Here is a 21,714-nt window from a genome sequence, read left to right as displayed (position 1 = left end):
CTTCCTTTCTGCTTAATGTGAATCTTTCTGTTGCTGAATGTATGTGATGTATTCTATATTTGTGGCATTGTGATCGTGTAAGTGTATTGAGTGCTTCTAGGTCTGTGTTACTCCATTTCACTACTCCAAATGAGTAGGTCAATATTGGTATGGCGTAAGTATTTACAGCTTTTGTCTTGTTTCTTGCTGTCAATTCTGTTTTCAGTATTTTTGTTAGTCTTTGTCTATATTTTTCTTTTAGTTCTTCTTTAATATTTGTATTATCTATTCCTATTTTTTGCCTGTATCCTAGATATTTATAGGCATCTGTTTTTTCCATCGCTTCTATGCAGTCGATGTGGTTATCTAGTATGTAATCTTCTTGTTTAGTGTGTTTTCCCTTGACTATGCTATTTTTCTTACATTTGTCTGTTCCAAAAGCCATATTTATATCATTGCTGAATACTTCTGTTATCTTTAGTAATTGGTTGAGTTGTTGATTTGTTGCTGCCAGTAGTTTTAGATCATCCATGTATAGCAAATGTGTGATTTTGTGTGGGTATGGTCCAGTAATATTGTATCCATAATTTGTATTATTTAGCATGTTGGATAGTGGGTTCAGGGCAAGGCAGAACCACATAGGACTTAATGAGTCTCCTTGGTATATTCCACGCTTAATCTGTATTGGCTGTGATGTGATATTATTTGAATTTGTTTGGATATTAAGTGTGGTTTTCCAATTTTTCATTACTATGTTTAGGAACTGTGTCAATTTAGGATCTACTTTGTATATTTCCAATATTTGTAGTAACCATGAGTGGGGTGCACTATCAAAAGCTTTTTGGTAATCAATGTATGCGTAGTGTAGTGACCTTTGTTTAGTTTTAGCTTGATATGTCACCTCTGTATCTATTATCAGTTGCTCTTTACATCCTCGTGCTCCTTTGCAACAGCCTTTTTGTTCTTCATTGATAATTTTGTTCTGTGTTGTATGTGTCATTAATTTCTGTGTAATGACTGAAGTTAATATTTTGTATATTGTTGGTAGGCATGTTATGGGGCGATATTTTGCTGGGTTTGCTGTGTCTGCTTGATCTTTAGGTTTCAGATACGTTATTCCATGTGTAAGTGTATCAGGGAATGTGTATGGGTCTGCAATGTAACTGTTAAATAATTTAGTTAGATGTGAATGTGTTGAGGTGAACTTCTTTAGCCAGAAATTTGCTATTTTATCTTTTCCAGGGGCTTTCCAATTGTGAGTAGAATTAATTGCTTGGGTGACTTCATGTTGCAAAATTATCACTTCAGGCATTTGTGGTATCATCTTGTATGTGTCTGTTTCTGCTTGTATCCACCGTGCATGCCTGTTATGTTGTACCGGGTTTGACCATATGCTGCTCCAGAAGTGTTCCATGTCTGTTATGTTTGGTGGATTGTCTATTTTTATGTGTGTGTTATCTATTGTTTGGTAAAATTTCTTTTGGTTTGTGTTGAATGTTTGGTTTTGTTTCCTTCTATTTTCACTTTTTTTGTATCTTCTAAGTCGTTTGGCCAAAGCTTGTAGTTTCTGCTTCTTTTCGTCTAACTGCTCTATTGCTTCTTGTTGTGAGATTTTACCTAACCTTTTTCCTTTTTTGTCTGATATTTCATTTCTTATAAATTGTGTTAGCTGTCCGATGTCTTTTCTCATTTTTTCTATTCTGATCTGTAGCCTGTGTTGCCATGCTGGTTTTGTGGGTTTCTTCTGTGTGTTGGTTCGTTCTGATCTCTGCCTAGTGTGTATATTTAGTGTAGTGAGTGCTTCTACATAAACCAGTAATTGTAACTCTTCCATAGTTGTGTATTCATTTATTTTGTTGTGTATGATTGTGTTGATAGTTTTTATTGTTGTTTCGACTTGTGGACTATTTGGTGGTCTATGCAAGAATGGTCTAATGTCTGTATTTGTGTCTTTGTATTCTATATATGTCAACTGAAATTTTTCTTCTATATCTAACGTGTGTCACTTCATGTTCTATTTGTGCTTGTGTTGGTGACTGTCTTAAGATTTCGTTTTCCTCTGATTGTTTAATTGATGCGTGTTGTTCTTTGTTTGTTTGCTCTGGGATGTTTCAGTCAATTACTGTATTTTCTTCTTCTTCTGATTGCACATTATTTTGTTCCAGTATTTGTTGTACTTGTTGTTTGATGTTTTCTAATTCTGACTGGGGTATCCTGTTATTTTTTATTATTACACGAATCTGATCAGCTAGACGTTGTTCTGTTAAAAATTTTAATTCTGGGTATCTGGTAATAAAAGTTGTGTATACTTGTGATCTGTATCCAGTTGTGTTGGTTCCTAGGTTTGTTGCTTGGTAATAACAGAACATGAGGTGTCGATTGACTTCATCTGACCATCTCATCCTCTGTCTTTGTTTTCCTTCTAGGGTGGTTGCAGGAAGCATATCCTGCAAAACACCTCTATTTGGATTTAAATCATTTTCCGTGTGGCTAGTAGTGTCGTTACCATTGTGGACGGGCATAGGGTTCAAGCGTCGTCCCCGACCATGACAGCGCTTGTCCGAGGCTTCTTTAGTTCTGTCCTGAACCAAGTAATCACACTAAAAGGGGGGTTAGCCCTATTAGTGGTTTGTTCTTTTCGTCGCCTTTTACGACTGGCAGAACATACCGGAGGCCTATTATTTTCCCGGGCCTCCACGGGGTTTATTATTATTATTATTATTATTATTATTATTATTATTATTATTATTATTGTCTTCATACAGAGAATTTCTGATTCCAATGTTCCCTGTCTTCAGCTTCTTCCTTCAGTCTGTTGTATCCTCTTCCATCTTTCATGTCGTCCAGATGTTGAATTCTTCTTCCTCGTCCTGCGTTCCCTCTGAGTTTACGTTCGATGACATCATGTATGAGTCACTCATGTCTATGTACATGTCCAATCCAGTTGGCCTTTCTCTGAAGAACTGTACGCAGAATACTTCTCCTCTCTCCTACTCTTCGCAGTTCATCGTCATTTTTTATGCGATCTGTCCACTTGATCTTTTCCATTTTCCTCCAGCACTACATTTCAAAGTTCTCTAAGTATTTTTTCTCCTTCTTTCTTATGGTCCATGTCTCTGCTCCATACAGTGCAATGCTCCAAATGTAGCACTTTATCAGTTTTTTCCTCAATGCCAAACTCAACTTGCTGGTCAGCAAAGTCCTCTTATTGTTGAAAGCAGCTCTGGCCATAGCGGTTCTTGCTTGGATTTTGTTGGTGCAGTGGGCATCCTTTGTGATAAAACTTCCCAGGTACTTGAACTGATTCACATTTTCCCGTTCCCGATTGTCAACAGTTATCTTCAAGTGTTTCTCACGTTTTGATACGCGCATCACTTTTGATTTTTCGATGTTGGTTTCTATGCCACATTTTCTTCTGTTTCCACCAAATTGTTCATCATATGTTGCAGTCTCTGATTTTTGGCGAACACTACCAGGTCGTCTGCATACTTGATGGTGTTCATGAGACATCCTACTTTTAAGTTTCCGCATCCTTTCAGCACTTCTCTCGCCAGCATTTCTCCATACCGGTTGAAGAGATTTGGTGACAGACAATATCCTTGTCTCACTCCCCTTCCTATTTCCACACTGTTCATTTCTCCATAGTTCAGTCGTACCTTTACCCTTTGTCCCAAGTACAAGTTCCTTATAAGTATACGATCTCTCCAGTTGATTCCTATTTCCTTAAGGATGTTCATCATTATATTCCAATTGACTCTGTCGAAGATATTCTGCCAGTCCATAAAACAAGTGCAAACTTCTTTGTTAACGGCCAAACTCTGACAATATCCTCATCGTGCCAATGGTGTCTCTGGTCCCTTTTCCTTTCCTGAAGCCAAACTGGTCTTCTACCATCACTTCTTCGATTTTGTTTTCCAACCGTCTATTTAGTATTCTTGCAATGATCTTTGCCACGTGCGATATCAGACTTCTTGTTGTTGTGGTCTTCAGTCCTGAGACTGGTTTGATGCAGCTCTCCATGCTACTCTATCCTGTGTAAGCTTTCTCATCTCCCAGTACTTACTGCAACCTACATCCTTCTGAATCTGCTTAGTGTATTCATCTTTTGGTCTCCCTCTACGATTTCTATTCTCCACGCTGCCCTCCAGAGCTAAATTTGTGATCCCTTGATGCCTCAGACTAATTGTTCTATAATCACTACACTTCTTGGCTTGCTTTTTCTTCTCTAGAGTAACCATTGTGACATCCAAAAAGTCTTCAGGCCATTCTCCAGTTTCATAGATTTTGTCCATAAGTTGTGTCAGAACTTTCAAACTTTCATTTCTGATTTCTTTAATGAAATCCACTGGTATGTCATCATTCCTTGTAGCTTTCCTACTCTTCATCTCCTTTATCTCCTTCTCTCCTTACCTTGTCAGTATACTGGGCCCTTTTTCATCTTTGTCAATAGATTCCTCTGGCTCTATGTTGATGTCATCTGGGCGATGTTCTGTATCATATAGTTTCCTTATATATTCTTCCCATTTTTCAGCACTTCCATTTGTTTAGTAACTCCTTGTTCTCTAGAATCTTCTATTCCGAACGTTCTTACACTTTTGTTCTCTCCTTCTCCCAGTTCCTTCATTTTCTGGTACATGAGGTCATACCTTCCTCTTCTTTGTAGTTCTTCTATTTCATCACACATTTCTTCTAAGTACTTTTCCTTTGCTTTGTTTGTGTCCCTCCTGAGGGCATTGTTAAGTTTTCTGTATTCTTCTTCATTAACATTTTTACACTTCCTCCTTTCTTCCATCTTCTCCAGCATCTCATTGGTGATCCAGGGTTTTCTCGCTCTCTGCCTCCCTCCCAACTTCACTCTTCAGAGTATTTAACCAAACCATTTTAACATTATACCACTGATCTTCCGCACTTGCACTTGTATTTTTGCGTCTCACTTCGTTAAATTTTTTCTCTAACGATTCTCTTATTGCCATGTTATTTTCTCTTAGCTTTTCCAAGTCCCATCTCTGTTTTCTCCTCCCATGCTGTCAGATCTTCTTCAGCCTTCTGCTGATATCTGCAACCAAATGGTTGTGATCCGAGTTGATGTCGGCAGCCGGCATAGTCTTGATGTCCTTCACACTGCCCCCAAACCTCTGTTTCACGAGTATGTAGTCTATCTGGTATCTGTTCATATCTCCTGGGCTCTTCCATGTGTACAGTTTACTCTTCCTTTTCTTTAACCAAGTGTTCATCACCACCAAATTATTTCGGTGACAGAATTCCACTAGCATTCCTCCTCTGTTGTTTCTTTTTCCTAATCCATATTGTCCAACAATGTTTGCTTCATTGCCTTGTCCAACCACACTATTCCAGTCACCCATGATTATGGTATTTACTTTTCCTGTTCCTTCAGACTGAATGATGTCCTCTATTTCATCATACATTTTCTCCGCTTCTTCATCATCGTGATCTGATGTTGGCATGTGCACTTGGACTATTAGAATTACAGTATTAAGCCTGTTTCTCTTTTTCCTTTTGTTTCATTTGTACAGTATCAATGTGGCAATTATCTTTAAGTTCTCAATTTTGATCGCCTAATGGAAATTCAGTGATCTCAATTGGTAGTAAATTATTTAACTTTGATGGAAGAGACTGGTGTGGCAACAATTTATTGTTAATTTCCTCTTTGTTGTAGAAAATAATTCTTTAACTATTTCAGTAACTCAGTAGCTTCTGGCAAGATAATCTACAATATAAAAAGTCTTTCTTCTAGGAGGGAATTACCGTATTTTATGAACTATAAGATGTTATGGGCTATAAGATGCACCTTAATTTTTAAGCAGCTTTATTAAAAAATAATATTTTTACCACTTTTGTTATTAGAGTACAAAGCCAGACGGAAATAGGATCTTTATTTATAAAACTGAAGTGACACTTAAAATCTCTGGAAATCATCATTGTAGACTGCAGTGATGCATCATAGTCTAGATGGTGTTCGGGGTTTGTGTTAGCGTGGCAGGGGACTGTGTTAGCAGCTTTGTAAATCCCTGCAACTCATGTTCATCACATCAGTGCACTGCTGCTGACAGTTGAATCCAATTTAGCCAGATAGATAGAGATAGGTTTCACTGAATAAATGGCCATTTTTAAGTCTGGTGGGAATTTTAAATCGAACTCTAGATATTTATGCATTAATTTTGAGTATGACACACCTAAATTTTGGAGACAATTTTTCAGAGAAAAAAGTGAGTCTTATGGTCTGTAAAATATGGCACAGTATATTATAATAATGTTATAGATAAGAGAAAGGTAAAAGTATTTTTGTTTAATGATAATTTAGTCACTTATGTAACTGTTCTTCTATGAATTTGTTCTAGGAAAATGGTGGGGTCCAAGGGAGAAGCAACCTATACTTGCATTGCATGGGTGGCAGGACAATGCTGGTACCTTTGACAAGCTAATTCCTCTGTTCCCTGCTGACATTGCTGTTCTGTGTATTGACCTCCCTGGTCATGGCTTGTCATCTCATTATCCTAAAGGTCAACAATATTACATTTTCTGGGATGGTCTTGTCATTGTGCGGCGTGTGGTGAAGCATTTTAAATGGGAACATATTTCCATCATTGGACATTCTCTGGGTGGTACTATAGGTTTTCTGTATGCTTCAGTATTCCCAGATGACATAAAAAAACTTGTCTCGATAGACATTGTGAGTCCAGCTGTGAGAGAGCCGTCCAGAATAGTGCACGAACTGGGGCAAGGAATTGACAGATTCCTTAAGTATGAAACCCTGACGCCAGAGGATGCACCTTGTTATACATATGATGAAATGATTGATATAGTGCAGAGTGCTTATAAAGACTCACTGACACGAGAGTCTTGTGAAGTGCTAATGAAAAGGGGTATGAATCCTGTGACAAAATCAAATTGTGAATCAACCAAAGAAGGGTACCTCTTTAGCAGAGATGTCCGACTGAAAGTTGCTGGTTTGGGTCTCATATCAGCAGATTTAGTTTTTGAGTTAGCAGAAAGGATAAAATGTGAGTACTTAAATATAAGAGCAAAACCCGGCCTGAAGTTTGATAAACCTGAACATTATCATGATGTCCTTGAGAAAATTAAAAAGACTGCAAAAAGATTTGAATTTTACGAGATTGAAGGAACCCATCATTTGCACTTGAATGCACCTGAAAGTGTCAGTACACATATTGTTAACTTTTTAACATCATAACTAGAATATTGTTCTAGCTAATAGTTAAATGAAGAATTTACAAAATGCATCTTGACTGTTAAAGTGCTGATAAAGGAGTAGTGAGATTAATTTGTTCCACATTTGTTTATAAATCTACGTGTGTGTTTACATAACATTTTTCATAGTAGTAACTCTCTGCTTGTGTGCACAATACAGCATTTCTAGAATTCCTCAAACTCCAGATACAAGTAATTGTATGTTGAATAATTTTGAACCACACAATATTTCTTGAGCACTGCTTCTTAACCCTGGAACGAATGTCCTGGAGCCTTACCAGTGACAAGTGAGATCAAGGATAAAGATGGATATGACACACACATTATTTTGAATTTTGCAAAACATTCCACAACTGAAGATTATGTGCCCATTTCTTTGGAGTATTCTTTCTTGTTGTCAGCAACACACGTGAAATACTCTTGTAAGGGTAATGCGAGGGAGAGGGGGAAGGGAGATGGTTGCTGCATACTGGTAAATCATTCCCTTACAGGCAAAAACTTATATCCTTATCACCTTCTCCCCAAGCAGAATCATTTTCTTTTCTAAAGGTTGCGAAATTGTTAATTTTGTGGCAAGTTCTTTTGAACATAATTTAGAATCATTTCTCCAATTGTAGAGAGGTGGAGAAACTCTTGGCTTATCTCTGTATGCATAACCTTTTGTTACAGTCAGTAGGCACTCCATTGAATTGGTATATACATACATTCACACACAGATAATCTAAGGGCTAAGGCCTTGTCAGTGCAACCACTCATTTCTATCATTGGCTGTTTGTTTCAGTTCCATTTCATTGTGACAGCCTATCCTTATCTCAGTGTCTTCCAAGTACTTTTTCCTAGGCATCCTCTTCCTTTCTTTTCCGGTAATTCCCCTTCAAGAATGTTAATGACAAAAGTGTTGTGTGATCACGTGTCCAGTAAGTGTTGTTCTCTTTTCCATTTCCTTTAATAATTTTCTGTCTTTGTTGATTTTCCTTAAGGCTTCCAGGTTGTTTTCCTTTCCATCCAGCTCATTTTTGTCATTTTCTGCTATAACTACACTTCAATAGCTTGCAATTCATTCCCTTTCCACCCAACCCAAGGTCTACCCTTCTGAATACTTAAATGCAAAGGATTTTCTGACATCTTTACTCATATGTTTGCCAGTGAAAATGTTTTTCTTTGTCATAAATGTCTGTTTTACCACTGCAATCTTTCACTTCCATTAAGCCTCTATCGTCCTTGTGATTATACTACAGAGATAACAAAATTATTTCACCTGATCAATTTAGACATAACCAGTTTTTTATATTCGTTTTAATTTACTCCTTATTTTTCTGTGCTACTATTACTTTACTTTTGTAAAGACACTATCCTATGAACTTCACATTTTATTTTACGTAATGTTACTCATTATCATCTCAGAGTGCCGCAGCAAGCCTACTGATACTAGTTTCTCTGCTAATAGATATTCAAATACAATCTCCCAACATATTTAATAAATGAAAACTCTTCTGGAAAGCTCTTGAACCACTGAAACACTACACCACTAGATACACACTGGCATTGTCGGTTTGTGGAGAAGTGCTACAATCTATTTTAATTTGTTGCAATGGGAAAGATAAGCAGCACCTATGCTGGTTTGAGATCTGTGGATCTTACATATATTCGGAAAAAACTTTGCTTTTCTCAAATCTGTTAACATCAAGTAATCTGTGGAGGAAAAGTTAATCTTAGTCCATCCTTATCAGCCTTATCCGTTACTACTTAATGTAGAAATAAAGGTTAGTGTATGTTCCTGACTGAGAGTTTACGATGTTAACTCCAACAACACAGTGGAATTTTTTGTTTTGTTGTTTAGGGTATTTTTGCTAGTATTCAGAGTATGCATTGAATATGCAGCACTTTAATAAGGTAGAGATTCTGCTGGCAGGATCCTCTTCTGTGTTTTGCATTATATTTGTGCAGTGAGATTGATTCTGAGTATTTGAAATGTAATGAATACTTCAATAATTCCATCTAGTCACTGTTAGCATTCCTCAGGTTTTTGCACAAAAGAGAGAAGCAAATGAGCTGTAGCCACAAATATATTTACAGTTGTAATTGATGTGCACTACATTGCTTGAATTTTATTATGTGTTTGGTAATTTTTTATCTCTATGATGAACTGACAGATATCTGGTGTTACTGAATTTTTACTTGATGTGATTTTAATGTTTCCTATTTTTTATGGGTGTTTCAGAGAGACAGTCACAATGCCTCTCTCTATTTTTTCAGTATCATATTTCAGATAGGAAACTGTTCTGAGAAGGGAGTTTCTGGAAGAATATTGAAATGGAAATGTAACTAAATAACATTTACATCACAGCACGAGTTGTTTAATTCATAGTTTGTTTTTATCTGTAGTGGGGGTATGGGAGGAAATGTCAATGACACACAATCATTTTTTTTTATTTGTATACACAGATGAATGTTTTGTAGGACATATTTTATAACAAATGAACTGTCTTTGTTTTGTAATAAATGGTTTATTGACAGTGGCAGACAGACGTTACCAAATTTATAAAACATTCCTTTTTTACCCTGTCGCAGAAGAAAGTGCCAGAGAAATTGTTTATCCTATTTTTGTGTGGTGCTAATAAAAATACTGTTCATTTGTTGATGGTAAAATTCAGAATTTTTTAACCATGCCCTTGTTGCTACACACAATCTTCTGGCTGAAAATGCACATTTTTAAAACCTAGTTAACACTTCCATATTTCAGTCAGTTCTGTGTGTGACATCTTGATATGTTGAGTCTGTTGCTATGCTTGCTTCACCATGTGTTGCTGATTGTGGTTTTCTAATTTTAGTTTGTAGATGGATTACATATTTTAAGCAACCTCAGACTTCAATTTTTATTAAAAAATTTACAAGGACACACAATCACTCTCTGTATGTGTGAAATAAAAGACATTTATTCTTGAGGAGTTGGTGAAGTAGCTGACAGAAACAACAAGGTAGGAAAATTTAGTTAATAACTGCCAAGAAAAGATGAGTAATCCGACCAGTCAGAACAGATCTCCCAAGTGTAATGAAACTTGATCATAAAAATCACCTTGCAAATATATTTTATGTACATTTCTTTGGATAATTACTTCAAATATTTTAAAAAGAAACAGAATAAAATAGAAAAACGGTCCTACAAATGTAATTTTGCCATCATACAGTAATCATTAATGGTGCTTTTATTGTAGAGCTAAAACTTCTTGATCACGATATTTTCAACCAAATTCAGAACAGTTGAGGAAAACTCAAGACACAACAGCATTACGGTCATTATAAGTGTGATGATGATAATAATAATAATCCGTATCCAGTTGTGTTGGTTCCTAAGTTTGTTGCTTGGTAATAATAATAATAATAATAATAATAATAATAATAATAATATGGATACAATATTACTGGAACATACCAACACAAAATCACACATTTGCTATACATGGATGATCTAAAACTACTGGCAGCAACAAATCAACAACTCAACCAATTACTAAAGATAGCAGAAGTATTCAGCAGTGATATAAATATGGCTTTTGGAACAGACAAATGTAAGAAAAATAGCATAGTTAAGGGAAAACACACTAAACAGGAAGATTACATATTGGATAACCACAGCGACTGCATAGAAGCGATGGAAAAAACAGATGCCTATAAATATCTAGGATACAGACAAAAAATAGTAATAGATAATACAAATATTAAAGAAGAACTAAAAGAAATATATAGACAAAGACTAACAAAAATACTGAGAACAGAACTGACGGCAAGAAACAAGACAAAAGCTATAAATACTTAAGCTATACCAATATTGAACTACTCATTTGGAGTAGTGAAATGGAGTAACACAGACCTAGAAGCACTCAATACACTTACACGATCACAATGCCACAAATATAGAATACATCACATACATTCAGCAACAGGAAGATTCACATTAAGCAGAAAGGAAGGAGGAAGGGGATTTATCAACATAAAAAACCTACATTATGGACAGGTAGACAATTTAAGAAAATTCTTTATAGAATGAGCAGAAACTAGCAAAATACACAAAGCAATCACCCACATAAATACATCGGCTACACCACTACAATTTCATAACCACCTCTACAACCCTTTAGATCACATAACATCAACAGATACAAAGAAAGTAAATTGGAAAAAGAAAACACTACATGGCAAGCACCCATATCATCTAACGCAGCCACACATCAATCAAGACGCATCCAACACATGGCTAATAATGCCCATAAAACAATAACCACTTAAATGAGGTTTTCCTCTTTCTAGTTATGTACAAAATGCTGCTTTATTGTAGAAAAATCAATTTTTTGCCCTCTTTCATTCTCTACACAAAGTCATACAAATATATAAGAGTTATATAAATACAAAGTAGTTGCTCTGCGAGTCACTGTTCCCTCTTGAACCAAGAGGAAGCAGTTGAGTGACAGACGAAGCATGAAGTGCATGGATTAAAAAGGATGTAATACAGGGATGTAGTTTCTCGCCCCTGCTGTTACGTCTGTACGTCGAAGAAGCAATGACGGAAGTAAAAGAGAGGTCCGAGAGTGGAATTAAAATTCGAGGTGAAAGGATTTAAGTGTCGAGATTCACTGATGAAAGAAAGTGAAGAAGAGTTACAGTGTCTGTTAAATGGAATGAACAGTTTTTTGAGTACAGAATATGGATTGAGAGTAAATAGAAGAAAAACAAAAGTAATGAGAAGCAGCAGGAATGAGAACAGAGAGAGACTTGTCATCACAATTAGTGATCACGAAGATGAAGTTAAGGATTTTTGCCACCTAGACAGTAAAATAACGCTGCCAGTTGGAGCAAGGAGGACATCAAAAGCAGACCAGCACAGGCAATTGGACGTTTCTGGCCAAGAGAAACCTACTAATATCAAACATAGGTCTTAATTTGAGGAAGAAATTTCTGAGAATGTACGTTTGGAGCACAGCATTGTATGGGAGTACTCTGGGAAAACTGTAACTGAAGATAGTACGACTTGAAGCATTTGATATCTGATCCTATAGAAGAATGTTGAAAATTATGGGTACTGATAAAGTAAGGGATGAGAAGTTTGTCTGCAGAATCGGCGCAAAAAGGAACACTGACAAAAAGGGACTTTCGTGGTACTAGAGAGAAATGTGGACGGTAAAAATTGTAGAGGAAAACAGAGATCAAAATACGTTCAGCAGCTAATTGAGGATGTAGGTTGCAAGTGCTACTCTGAGAATGAAAAAGTTGAAGATGGCACAGGAGATGAATTCGTGGTAGGCCACATCAAATCAGTAAAAAGACTGATGAAGCAAAAAGAAAGAAAAAAAAGAAGACAGTAGTTTTGATCTTAAAGGCATGCATGATCCATCACAAGTTGATGATCGGAACCAAACAGAGAATGCAGGAGTTTATATCCATCGAATGCAAGAACTCAACAGCACTATCCAACAACAATGACCACACACTTCCTGGAAGATTCAGACTGTGTGCTGGACCGAGACTCGAATTCGATACCTTTGCCTTTGGCAGGCAAGGGCTCTACCGACCCAAGCACGACTCACTGCCCATCCTCACAGCTTTACTCGCGTCGGTACCTCGTCTCCTACCTTCCAAACTTCACAGAAGCTCTCCTGCGAAACCTTGCAGAACCAGCACTCCTGGAAGAAAGGATATTGTGGAGACATGGTTTAACCACAGACTGAGGGATGTTTCCAGAATGAAATTTTCACCCTGCAGTTGTAATCTGCCGGGATGTTTCATATCAGCGCACTCTCCACTGCCAAATGCAGAGTAATAAATTTATATATGTCGGATCACAAGACCAGGTGTGACCGCAAACTTATCGATAATTGCCTTATAAATTTTTATAAAAGGTCTTTAGCTAAAGAGCGTTGTATTACCGGCTGGCGTGACCGCAGAATACAGCTACAGAATGGATCACGAGTTTGACCCTATGTAGGACTATGTAGGTGGCTTAAACCCTAACAAACAGTATTTACAATGTGCTTCTCTGAACTCGCCGCCAGTCACAACCTTGCGGCGTCAGCCAACAAACAGTTGCTGTATAGCAACATTCTGCAGTATGTATATTGAGGTAAGAGTGATACATGCAAGTTGACTACTGTCCTTGATGTTTTCCTGGAAAAGAGAGCCATCGGCCTCTAAACTCACATAGGTCTGCATTAAAGGACGATAGGAAGTAGATGGATTGATCCTTTGCGAGGGAGAGAGGGAGATGTTGCTGCAGGTCATTTATGATGCATTTAACCATTTTTTCCATTGTTCTCTCAGGATGCATCAGTTTTGTGATATAGCCTGCAATCGACTTGTATACAATTGTGTCTTCTGTATGCGATTTCGAGCACTGTCTACCTGCAATCGTTAATAGCAAACCTCCCCAAACCACAGTAATCAGAGGACTTCCAACTCATGTGTGATGAAACATGTCTATTGATGAAAAACTGTTCCGGTACCCTTCTCTAGACGGACGAAGATGTATGCAAAATAGCCCATTTCTCTGCCACATCTCGGATGTAAATCTTTAGTTTCATATGGGCACGAAACGACTTTTACTATACTTTGCATGTTAGTCATGTTCTAAATGCATGTAAGTGGATCATCGGGGAAAGTTCCAGTCATGCATCCCTGGAAACCTATGTAGTGTTTGTATGACAGAGAACAGATGTTTTCTTTGGCGTGCAAAGTAGTTCTTTTATCTCTTGACAGTTTGTCGCCATAGTTTATCATAGGGAAACTTGCATTGAGAATGTATGTCATGTGCTGGGGATATATTTCTCACATTGGATTATTAACAGCGTTGCATTCCGCACGACTAATAGGCCGGAAGCCGCACCACTCTAGCATTATAGCGTATTTTAAGTGCAGAGCCGTGTAGCCTTAGGAATGCATGTGATTATGTTCTCTCGTACCAATACCTTCTTGGTACTCACCTCAGACACTAGAACAATAATTCTGAATTGATAGCGCAATAAATTTACTTAAAATCCTTCAAACTACATCTGTCTGGACCTCCATCATGCATAAACCACACGTGTCTTCTTCATAACCGTCTCTTATATCATGCGCGCATCTGGAGATATATTTTGCCCTTGGATAGGTGCTGTGAGTAAGATTGGTGCAAAACAGCAGTTACGGACTCTGCTCCTTCAAGAGAAGGGGGAAGTAGCTGTCTACTTCTGGTCAGCTGCAAATTAAATCGACGATTATGCCATTGCGAGAATGCTCTGTAACTACCATCCACACAGGGAAAGATGGGCAATCGTAATTGTAAATTACGCCCTATGATCGAGGTGCTAGAAACACGTAGATCGCTGTATGGTCTACTTTGGTATATATACATGTGCTCGACAATTAACAGTGATGGACGTACTGCACAGTCATCTATCTACCTTCGCAATCTAGTATATGATATTCGCAAAGTAGTGAAGGGGCAATTTTAGAGATGATACAGAAATTGGGAAGCATGCTGCTGTGTCACTGGTTGGCTTTGAAAAGCTGGTAAAATTGCTAAAATAGATCGCACTATCAACTGTGATGCTTGTTACAGTACATCGAAGGCGTCTTTTCCATCCCATCTGCCAACTGGTATGCTGTTGATTACCATATAATGATTGATTGATATCACTTTTTTGAGATGGAGAAAGTCTTGGTGGAGGGGCAACACCTTCTGGGGATGGCTAGCACCGAAACAGTGATTGCATACGTGACCGCAATATGAGGAATCAGTCGAAACGGAAAACTGAGCCATTTGCTACCCTGTCACTGTGAAAGATGAGTTTAAATGTAGAAGTAATCAGTCATCTTCTGGCAGCTGTTTGGAAACACTCCACAATGCTGGAAAGCTCTGCCAGCTTTCTTATGTTGTGACTCTCTTTTATTTCAATCATCCGATATGTACATTGTCTGAGCAGCAGCAACATGATTTACACTGTGTGATGTCTATCTTTTAGTTAGAACCAATGGATTGAAAGATGTTAATGCCACTGTAGAACCTGACACAAACCTCGACGACATGGTGGAAAAAACAAAATGTATGGCTGTGTACAAAGCTGCAGTAATCAGTGCTTGGACGTGTTACGGCAGAAAAAAAAACAATGTATCAAACAACAAAACAGGGACCCTCTCTTGCGCGTGATAGTCTGTAGGATATGGTCCTCCTGCAGTACAGGCGATGAAACTCTACACTGGTCTGTGGAAGCGATTTAGATCACTGACCACCTGCTCCAATGGGTCAGTACTGTATATTTAATAGGGGTCAGTGCATATGCTTGACACCAGCACACAGACGGTATTTAATTTTCTATATATATCTCTGAAGCCAGGGACGTCGAAAAATCTTATCAAGTTCTCTGTTGGACGATGTTAGAGCTTTTATAGTTTGTAGTTTTTCTCTGTTGGATGGTACAAAATATCGATGGTGGAATGTTTTGGTGACAGACGTGAATGCACCCTCAGGGATGCAGTACGTGTATGTGGTCTGGAGATGCACAGCAATGCAGTAGCAAAACCTCGTCCTTCTTTCAGTCCTTCCTCCAGTTCCTTTGCTGTTTTTTATTCTATCTCATGCTGCAGGAGAAAGCTTCGCTTTGGCGCTGACCTTACGCAACGTACACCATTGGCAGAGCTACGTCAAATTGCCCCCATTTGCAATGAGTGGTCAAAAAAGACGGTCCTGTCGCATTAACTCGTCTCCACTTGTTTCTCCACAGGATGCAGAAGGTGATAGACATAGCGCTCTCCGACTTCTGCTCAGTTCCGTCTTAAATTGGGACGATCACATTGACTAAGGTGCAGGTAGGGTGGGGCAGAGGCTGAGGAACAGTTACAAGATGCAGAAGGACTGTCTAAAGCCACGTTGGAGTTTTGCTGCAGCATATAGGTTCGAAAAAGATGACTCGTTTCGGGATATGAGCGTGGCAAGAATATGATTCACCAGTGGTTTTATAATTAAAAGACTTCCCCATAGGATCCAACGCAAATATGTGGTTGAATGGAGAGACTTGATTCCAAATCGTAGAGAGCATTTCTACCAGAAAGCACAGTGTTATAAGCGACTCTTGCGTGTGCTTGTACAACGGAGACCGCTTTTTATGCAGGGTGAAGGTAACATAGTCATTGTGATTGTGTTTTTAATAGCATGGTCCTTACGCGAAATGTATGTTGCCGGCGGTGGAATCCTTGTGTGGTCAGTTTCAAATGTCGGTTCACGATATTCTTCCTCGAAAAGAACGTCGTCTTCCCTCCAGGGATTCCCATTTGAACCACCTGGTGAGTATAATCCGACCACTCAAAAGGAAACATTTCTCACCATGCAAAGTGACTCTCATGATCAATTTAATTAATTAGCCTATGAATTTGACGTCAGTGATATGCCATCTGGCGGCTGGAGGCATTGGATGGGGCCCCACAGATATGATTCTTGACTTTGAGTTTTTTTCGTTGGGACGATATCTTTAAACGATATTTGAATCTCTCACCTACACAGGGAGAGACGACAATCGTAATATAATCAGATGCATTACCGAATTTATAAAGTGATATATAGTATAAACCTTGTATTTACAACATCTCTGTGTTATTACCTTGAGAGAGAGTCTGAAAAAGAGGACGCGACCTGTGGCTGTGGTGTGATTTTAATATTCTAGTCCTGTGATGTAGGACATGACAGATATGAAAATATATTTTTCTGTCTGATGAGAGAATGCTTAGATGGAATATAACCCATGCCATAGCCCTGTACAGGATTTTCACTACAAATAACGATAATGTGAAAACGTAAATAACTCGTACAAAAGGGAGAAATCTAAATTTTGCGTGAGAAATTCGAGATGTATGGTCAATGACATCGCTGCCTCAGAGTGGTTAAAGCAAATTTTTGAAACTGGTCAGTCTATGTCGGGGGTGGAATTGCTTAGAACTACTGTATACATTCAAGCCGCAGCTGCTTGTTTTGCAGTGCACTGTGGCTGGGCTGGCTGCAGCGGCGGTCACGAGGAGTCGGAAACCGGAAGCAGCGGATTAGCTCAGCCTGGTTTGGGCACAAAGAATGCGCTGACCTGCCTGAGCTTGCCACCAGCAGCAAGGGCTGGCAAAGTGACCAGTTTGCTGCGTGAACGCGACAGAGGTGGACGTGTGTGTTATGTGAGAGAAGATCAAAATGATGGATTTTTCCACTGGAAACATTGATAACATTCGAAATCCTACCACTCCAATCACCTCTGGATGCCCTCCATGGCCGGGGTGGTGCAATCTGACACACATGTGTGCCACGACTGCATCTGCAGCTGTGGCTGTAGTTTCCTCTGATCCCTGAACATCAGTGCTCATAGTGTACACGTGGATGGGTGCGCTGTGTTTGGACATCTGGGAGGTGAGTGCGTGGGATGTGCGAGTGTTTCAGTGGTCTCCGACATCTACCCACAGCAACTAATGCTAAGGACTGGGTTGCGATTTAAGTGTGTCGTGTTTAGCGCTTCTCAGTACATCACAGTGGACTCTGTCTTGCAGTGGTATTTGCTATTGTCTCTATTCTATCATGCAGTAGAACTTGCTCCCTCTTTTTAAATATAGCAGGGAGAAAAAATTTTGTAAGTCTGTAGTACTTTTTCTCATGACGTCAAATTCCCGATTAATTAGTTTATTATTTCCGATAGTTGTATTGTGTGCACACATGCATTCAGTGTGGGCAGGCATGGCCGGCATGGGTGTGGGTCTCTCTCTCCCAGCTGGCACAGACGGGGCTACCCTGCAGTTGGCAGACGGCACGCTCCGTGATGGTTAGGATTCTTTTTCACCAGGTATATTTAGTGGAAACGTCGTGGTGGAGGAGGGTGTATATGCTCTCAAACATCAGTGCGTAAAAGACCACGTATGTATTTAGCATTACGATATATTTGTGACGGAAATTTCATTACTTGATTTGCATAATGTTTGTGTTTGATACTCAAATGTTGAAAATATGTTTTATTATCAAGAAGGATCAATGTAAGGTGGAAGTGAGTGTTTTAAGTTATCTAGTTGACTCCTGTAAATTGTGAAACAATTAATTTGATGAAGCAGTGCAAATGGATTGCTTCTCTCTATTTTTGATATCGAAATTGCGTCAGCTTCCACTTTGTCACCAACATTAGCCAATAGGAATAGAGTATCCTGAGGAGAGATGAAAACCTCCATCTTCCTGTTTGGAGACATTGGTTCACAAAGACAAGCAAGGAGTGGCATCTTGAGAGAGACAGAGACAGGAAATGAGTCTGTAATTTGCTGATCAACAGAATGTCGCCACTTGATGCTTTGTATGTGGGCCACGAGATGAAAGGAGGCTGATATCTGGTCTGTGGTTGGTGGTATTTAGTAACGTGATCTGTGATTATGACTTTGGGCTGTTTTGACCTTTGTGGCGGCGCCCTGGCGACAGACACACATGTGGGAGACCCCAAATGGTGGCTACTATACTGCAGTTCATTCCGTTCCCTGGTGATTACAGTTATTATGTCATGGGGAGCAAGGGTGGTGGGTGCAATCATGATGTCTACCCAAGTGGGGGAACCCTGTTTCCTACAAACTGATTAAATGCAGAATATGTATCAATATATTATTGACTTTGATTTGAATTTTGTGTCGTGACACCATTCCTCTCCAGTACATAGTAAATCTTTCCGCCTACCAAGTTTTTCTGGGATTGGTGGGGAGGCAGAGGGCGAGGGATAGGGTGCGGGGGCATGAGACATCCTCTGGTGGTGGCATTCTGCACTAGCTCACTCGATCCCTGCATGTCGATGTGAGTGCACAACTGAAAATTTTCCAATAAGACGACACCTCCAATATGCAGCAGGGTAATTACATAATTAGGACATGTAGTTGCTGGATGTGAGCTTTTCCCACTAAATAAACGTGAGATCGAGCACATGTGAATCGAATTTTATAAACAAACACTATATCCTGTGCTATATAATTGAATTTCTTGTTGTGAGATCCTTCCTTTCCAGCACAGATGACAGCTTACACTCCATGGTGGAATCCATTCTGTCAGTCATTTGCATTGGAAGGAGTTTTCATGTGCATTGGTGTACCACTATGATTCACCAGGTATATGCTGCTCTGTTTGCAGTTTGGTCTGACTGTGAGTGATGGCATATGCAGGCCTGACTGTGGGATGCTAGAAGAGTAGAAAGAGAGAGTGCATGTATTTTGACAGGAATTTCTTGGATGCTTTGGTTCAGGGATTAGCGTGACATCCAGTCTGTAAGTTACTCGGCCAGACAGCTGCATGGCCACTGACGGACATGTCGCTTCCTAGGGCCCCCGGTGCACCCCGACTTCGGGCAGCCCATGTAGGTGGCGTGAGCTGGCACTGAGTGCAGGCCAGAGAATGGTGCGCGCTTCACAGTCAAAAGATTTTTTAACAGTGTAATTACGTGTTTCCTTACGTGATTGGAATGCAAAAAGTGCTGTATTGTTTAAATATTCCACTTGCTGCAATCTATTTCCCACCAACTGCCAAATTCTTTGCAATAATAAATAAACTGTTTTCCATACACAATCTCGTATCCCATAAATTGTTTAAATAAACAAAGTTCCACACATTGTCTAAATTGTTTAAACAATATTGCTTACACTGCAGTCGATTTCTCACCAAAATCTTTAAATAAACTATATTGTCTAAATTGTTTAAAGAATATTCCATATATGGAAATCCTTTTCCCTCCAAATGCCCGATCAGCTGAATCTTTTTCCCACCAATTTTCAAGTGGGGGAGGGGAGGAGGAGGGCTGGGGGGTTTCCCTGAAGGGGAAAGGTTAATTAATTGATAGATTTAATTAATTAGTCAATCAAATTGTATCAAAAGTGTGCTTGCACCAATGAGGGGAGTTCCAAGATGGGTAGGGGGGAGGGGAGAGGAGGAGGATGAGGGCGAGGGGGAGGAAGATGGGGTGGGGGAGGTGACATGGAAAACCACTTAACTGAACAATAGGTTAAGGACAAGTGGCTTAAAGAGACGGATTATCCCCTTGGGACCATAACCCTCTTAGCAGAACAATGGTTTAAGGACTTGTTAAACAAAAGATAACAATAGGTTTGCTCCTGAATGTAGGCAACCCACACTAACAAATTGTCTTGATGACGCCCTTGCCCTACTAGTGATGCAGTATTTCGTCGACATGTCCGGTGCTTGTACTGAACAAATAGTGTAAGTAGTGGTTAATAATAATATCAACATTATGACTTTCTCACTTGTTTGACCTGTTCTGCCCTGCTAATCCATTACATATGGGAACATTTCTATACATCTTTCTTGCATTCACAGCGCCAGATTTGCACCTGGTGTCTAAAACTGGAACTAATATTCTTCCAGTGTAAATTGGTTCGACCTTCAGTCACTGTAATATCTGTCAAGTTTCGAAGAGGATCAGGCCAGGGTGGATCTCTGTGAGTAGCTGCATTTTAATTACAAACACCTGATAGCTTGTGTGAAAAAATCGAGACAGGGAGTCGCCAAATGATAAGACGCCTGTGTGGCAAAATGAAAAAGTGGAGAGGGGTGGGAGGAGGCTGCCAAATGACATGTCGCTTGTGTGGAAAAATGTTATCGAGCCAGTCCTAGCTAGATAGTTGACGTAAATATCCAGTTAATATTTTCTCTAGATCCTCTTAGAGTAGACAACATTTCGCAATGTGACGCAGTTTCCAACAATTCAGGGGTCTCTTTAGTGGCTCACGCTGTTGTTTAGCGTCAGTTCGAGGCGAGGCGGCTGATTAACAACATAAATGTATCCGCCCCAGTCAGAAATATCTTAAGAAAATCTTGACATGCAATATGAATACGGAACAGCGATAGCAGTTAGAATCTAAGCCGTCAACAACAAAATGATTTCTGTCAGTTATTGGCATTCAAAACACAGGCGTCAAATTGATTGCACTTTTCTGCGCATGCATAACATAAAATCTCACAGGCATCTGAATTTAATGAACATGGAGAGCTTTGAGACCAGTTATTTTCAGGGCAGCCTGATTTTGCAACCCAGTCATCCAGACAGCTAATAAAGTTTTCTCTGAGCCAATTTGTATTGGAAAAGCAAGAATTTTAAAAATCTTGTAATTACTGAAAAATTAGAGTACTACAAGTTCTACATTCTCCGACAAAGTTTCCTATCAAGTGCTGTCGGTATTCGCTCGGACAGGTGTTGTTCGACAAATTGAGTAATCACACATTCACCATGCACAAATAATAGGGAATACATTTTTATAAGAATTTCTAACGATTATAGAGAAATTGCAATCATTAATGGAAATTTAAGGAGATGGGACCTGGATAAACTGAAAAAACCAGAGGTTGTACAGAGTTTCAGGGAGACCATAAGGGAACAATTGACAGGAATGGGGGAAAGAAATACAGTAGAAGAAGAATGGGTAGCTTTGAGGAATGAAATAGTGAAGGCAGCAGAGGATCAAGTAGGTAAAAAGACG

The 21,714-nt window shown here is 39.1% G+C and overlaps 1 protein-coding gene across 1 annotated transcript in view; it reads left to right on the top strand.

Annotated features, from left to right (window-relative positions):
- LOC126475393 (probable serine hydrolase) overlaps positions 1 to 9,858 on the top strand; it is a 37,183-nt gene extending 27,325 nt beyond the window's left edge. The window contains exon 2 of the mRNA XM_050103228.1: positions 6,339 to 9,858. Within this exon, the coding sequence (XP_049959185.1) occupies positions 6,339 to 7,192 (854 nt within the window). The 3' untranslated portion in view covers positions 7,193 to 9,858. The remainder of the gene's footprint in view (positions 1 to 6,338) is intronic.
- Positions 9,859 to 21,714: the final 11,856 nt, after the last annotated feature.

The sequence above is a fragment of the Schistocerca serialis genome, chromosome 4 (assembly GCF_023864345.2).
Source record: "Schistocerca serialis cubense isolate TAMUIC-IGC-003099 chromosome 4, iqSchSeri2.2, whole genome shotgun sequence".
NCBI classification, from domain to species: domain Eukaryota; kingdom Metazoa; phylum Arthropoda; class Insecta; order Orthoptera; family Acrididae; genus Schistocerca; species Schistocerca serialis.
Note: the sequence above shows the minus strand (reverse complement) of the source record. Positions and strands in the feature narration are given on the sequence as shown.